This window comes from Apium graveolens, chromosome 8 (assembly GCF_009905375.1).
Source record: "Apium graveolens cultivar Ventura chromosome 8, ASM990537v1, whole genome shotgun sequence".
NCBI classification, from domain to species: Eukaryota; Viridiplantae; Streptophyta; class Magnoliopsida; order Apiales; family Apiaceae; genus Apium; species Apium graveolens.
The window spans coordinates 8,464,859-8,469,545 of record NC_133654.1 but is presented as its reverse complement, the minus strand read 5'-3'; the positions used below and the strand labels follow the sequence as shown (position 1 = coordinate 8,469,545).

The 4,687-nt window shown below is 38.8% G+C and overlaps 1 protein-coding gene across 1 annotated transcript; it reads left to right on the top strand.

The window, feature by feature from the left end:
• Positions 1-3,210: 3,210 nt before the first annotated feature.
• On the top strand, positions 3,211-4,410 carry LOC141679235 (F-box protein CPR1-like). The gene has a single exon (XM_074485739.1). It carries the CDS (start codon positions 3,211-3,213, stop codon positions 4,408-4,410), a length of 1,200 nt encoding a protein of 399 aa, XP_074341840.1.
• Positions 4,411-4,687: the final 277 nt, after the last annotated feature.

Here is a 4,687-nt window from a genome sequence, read left to right as displayed (position 1 = left end):
TGGCTAAGGGCGGGGAGCAAAAGGGAGAAGCAGCGGGCTCTAATTTTTTAAAATTGAGCTTAGACATCGGTTATTATGTCAACCGATGTTAAAAAAAATTGGACATCGGTTTATATGTTAACTGATGTGACGTAGTTTTTAAACGAACAACTTAGACATCACTTTACTCAAAAGCTGATGTAAACATACCAAAAAGACATTACTTTTTTTTATTGTGATGTAAAAAAGGCTTTTAACATCAGTGACTTTTCTGACTGATGTCTAATGTGCGATGTCTAATGCTGATTTTCTAGTAGTGTAATGTGGATTTATATGATAAAAAATAAAGATGAGGCCCTGAGCATGTTTAAGAAATTCAGAACATTGGTTGAGAATAGTACGGGGGAAAAGATAAAAATGTTAAGAACTGACAGGGGTGGCGAGTTTTGTTCTAATCAGTTTAACTTATATTGCGAAGAGAATGGAATTGCAAGACATCTTACTACTCCCTATTCACCACAACAAAATGGGGTTGTTGAGCGTAGAAATAGAACTGTTGTGGCGATGGCTAGGAGTTTCTTAAAGGAGATGTGCTTGCCGTCAGATTTTTGGGGAGAAGCAGCTCGACATGCTGTGTACGTATTGAATCGATTACCGACACGGGCTCTGTCAGATAAAACACCGTACGAGGTGTGGAAAGGGTACAAGCCAGACATAAGTCACATCCGAGTGTTTGGTTGTGCTGCACACATGAAAGTGCCAAGTGTGCACACAACTAAACTTGACGATCGCAGCAGAATGGTGGTTCACTTGGGTACAGAACTGGGAACAAAGGCTTGTAGACTCTATGATCCAGAGTTTGGGAAAATAGCTGTGAGCAGAGATGTTGTGTTTGAGGAAAGGCGACCTTGGAATTGGAATACACAGCAACAAGAAAGTTTGAATGCTCAAGGTTCATTCACTATGTCGAACAACTGCTCAAATGGAGAAAATCAGAGTGACACTGTGGAGGGGTCTGACAATTACAGTGATGATAACATGGGGGACACAAGTGGACACAACTCGAGCACCATTGAGACATCAAGTGTCAGGACTCCCACCAGGCCAATTACAGCAAATACTAGTGAAGAATATCAAGGATCTGCTACTGAAAACTCAAGTAGCAGCAATGAACAACCAAGAAAATTTAGGCTGCTGAGTGACGTTTATGATGAAACACAAGAAATTGAGCTGGAAGAGGAATTACTATTGTGTGGTATAGATGAACCAGGAAGCTATGAAGAAGCTGTGAAAGAAGAGGCCTGGGAACAGGCTATGAAAAATGAGATAGATGCAATTGAAAAGAACAACACCTGGAAACTCGAAGAGCTACCACCTGGGCACAAACTGATAGGTTTAAAATGGGTTTACAAAATAAAGAAGGATACAAACGGAAAAATTATCAAATACAAAGCAAGACTTGTGACGAAGGGATATGTGCAGAAGCAAGGGGTCGATTTCGAGGAGGTCTTTGCTCCTGTTACCCGTTTGGAAACAGTGAGACTTCTTTTGGCACTAGCAGCAAAGAATGGGTTGGAGGTGCATCACCTAGATGTAAAATCAGCCTTTCTCAATGGGGATTTGGAGGAAACCGTATATGTAACTCAGCCCAAGGGTTTTGTGAAATTAAATAGTGAACACATGGTATATCGATTAGTTAAGGCATTGTACGGATTGCGTCAAGCACCCCGTGCTTGGTATACCAAGTTGAGTAGATGCCTGGAGAAGCTTGGGTTTACTAAATGCCCATTTGAAAATACAGTATACACCAAACGAGAGGGGGATGAATCATTGGTAATAGGTGTGTATGTTGACGATCTCCTGATCACTGGTACAAGTCTCTCAAATATTCAGAAATTCAAGAAACAAATGAGTGAGGAATTTGAGATGAGCGATCTCGGAAAGCTATCTCACTACTTGGGAATCGAGGTCAGCCAGGAGAAGGAATGCATAGAACTAAAGCAATCTGCGTATGCAAAGAAGCTGTTGGAAAAAGCTGGCCTAGCAGACTGTAATCCATCCAAATATCCAATGGAGGCGAAAGTACAACTGGTTAAGGACGAAAGTGGGAAGCCTGTCAATCCCACGTTGTTTAAGAGCCTTGTTGGAGGTTTAAGGTATCTGGTCCATACACGACCAGATATTGCATACTCAGTAGGGGTAGTCAGTAGGTTCATGGAGCGTCTTACTACCATGCATCTAAATGCGGTTAAACGTATATTACGTTATGTCAAAGGGACAGTAAACTACGGGCTGATTTATTGGAGAGGAACACGGAACTACATACTATCGGGTTACTCTGATAGTGATCTTGTTGGGAATATTGAAGACAGACGAAGCACCGGAGGTATGGCCTTTTATTTAAACGAAAGTTTGATCACTTGGGTGTCACAGAAACAGAGATGTGTGGCTCTATCCTCCTGCGAAGCTGAATTTATGGCTGCAACTGCAGCAACATGTCAGGGAGTGTGGTTACGAAATCTGCTTATGCAAATAACTGATATGAAGCATTGTCCGGTCACTATATATATTGATAATAAGTCCGCGATTGATTTAGCAAAAAATCCTATTTTTCATGGACGGAGCAAACACATTGATATCCGTTATCACTTCATTCGGGAATGTGTTGAGCGTGGTGAAATAACTATTAAGCATATACCTACTGAAGAACAGTGTGCTGATATTCTGACTAAAGCCATGTCCACTGCGAAGTTCGAGAAGATGCGTACCCTATTGGGAATTCAGAATCTGCAGAAAAGAGTTTAAATTACGGGAGAGCATGTTGGTGTGTAATATAAACTCGTTTGTTTGTTTGAGTATTCACTAAGCCACGTAGCAGCTAGGAGAATAAGTAAAATATTGTTTCAATATTTTTAGGATCAGAAACAAATAAGTGGAAGTAGTGGATGTTAGTTAGGAGTTTGATGCTAATTTCTAGGAGTTAGTCATTTGCATTGTTTTAAGTATCTCAGCATGTATTCAGTTTTTTTTAAGTGTGATATATAAAACTTTGAGCAAGTTTGTTCACTCTCTGTCAAATACACGATAGTATTAAATCTGTAGTGTGCATTCACAGGTGATCCACAAACTGAAACCAACACTTATTATGTCAAAAACACTCATTTCGATCTCTACTGTTTTCACTCTTAATCTTCCCCATCTTCATCTTCATCTAAATTAAACTCTAAAAAAATGTCAGATGAACTGCTTGCCCTCATTTTCATCCACCTACCGGTGTTCATTCTAATGAGGTTGCGCTGCGTTTCAAAGCAATTTCGTGACTTGATAGACAATCCATATTTCGCCAACGTGCATCTTCGTCATTCGGTGAGAAATCATTTGAATCGAAATATACTTTGCAGAAGTATGGATCCCGATCTAAATTGGAAAAGTGTGGGTCTACATTGTGTTGAAATTGATACACTCCGTTGTTTTGAACCAAAATGTCCAGGGGGACGTTATAATTCTTCTACTCAATTAATTGGTATGTGTAACGATATTGTTTTATTTTATGATCAATGTATTAAGGAAATCACATTTTGGAATCCAGCAATTCGCACATATATTGATGTGATTCTTCCTCGTGTTAGTATTCCTCAAGGTTCTTTTTATAATCATACATATAATAATCTGGGGTTTGGGTACGATCATGTTAATGACCATTATAAAGTTGTAATGACTGTTCAGTGGTATCGTACTACTCGATCTAATGGTGCGCAGAATGATAAGGAAGTTCATGTTTATAGTTTAAAATCAAATTCATGGAGAAGAATTGGGAATTTTCCTTATTCAGTAAATTATGGACGATTACCTGCTACTTTTGCTAATGGTGCTTTGTTTTGGATGTGTTCTGAAGAAACAGTTGAGTCAAATCATGGAAAATATATTGCTGCCTTTGAGCTTGCAACCGAAGAATATAGAGTGGTACCAGCACTACCTGCGTATCATGATACAAGTTGCAATGTTGACAATTATATTGGGTCCATGGAAGGTTTTCTTTGTGTTCAGTGTTATGTTTATCATCCAGAATGTGATGACGAGTTGGCGGAAATGGGAGACATATGGTTGCTGCAAAGGGATGGAGAAGAGGATACTTGGACCAAGTTAGTTTCGTTTAATAGACCATCTACAGTTTACCAGCCATTGGCATTTTCGAAGAGTGGCAATCATTTACTTTTGGCAAGCCAAGAAATTTTTTTGTGGTACGATCTTGTCAAGGAAGAAGTACGAGAGGAATTCAGAATTAGGGGTCTGCCTCAATACTATGAGTTAGTTGCTTTTATTGAGAGTCTTGTTCATCTTGATGGTGGTACAAGTGCAGAAGAGAATCAACTTATTCGAGAGAAAAAGGTGGCTGAAGACGACGAAAGTGATGAAGGTAATGCTGCTTAATCTTTCTATGTGAAGTTTAAATGCAAATTTATGTTGTTTGAATTTTGTTATTACATATATATGGTAAAATACAAGGAAAACAGTTTAAAAGACAATAATTAAATTTTAAGATGGGAAGTAATTCCCATATCAAAAGTTAGGCTTTGGCTCTCGGTGAAAGAAAAACAAGAAATACAATGTCTGAAATATAATATCAGAGTCATGCCTGTTCTTGAGCAAGTGTTTCAGCTAATGCCAAAACTTCCTAAACAAATATAATATAAGAGCCATGCATGTT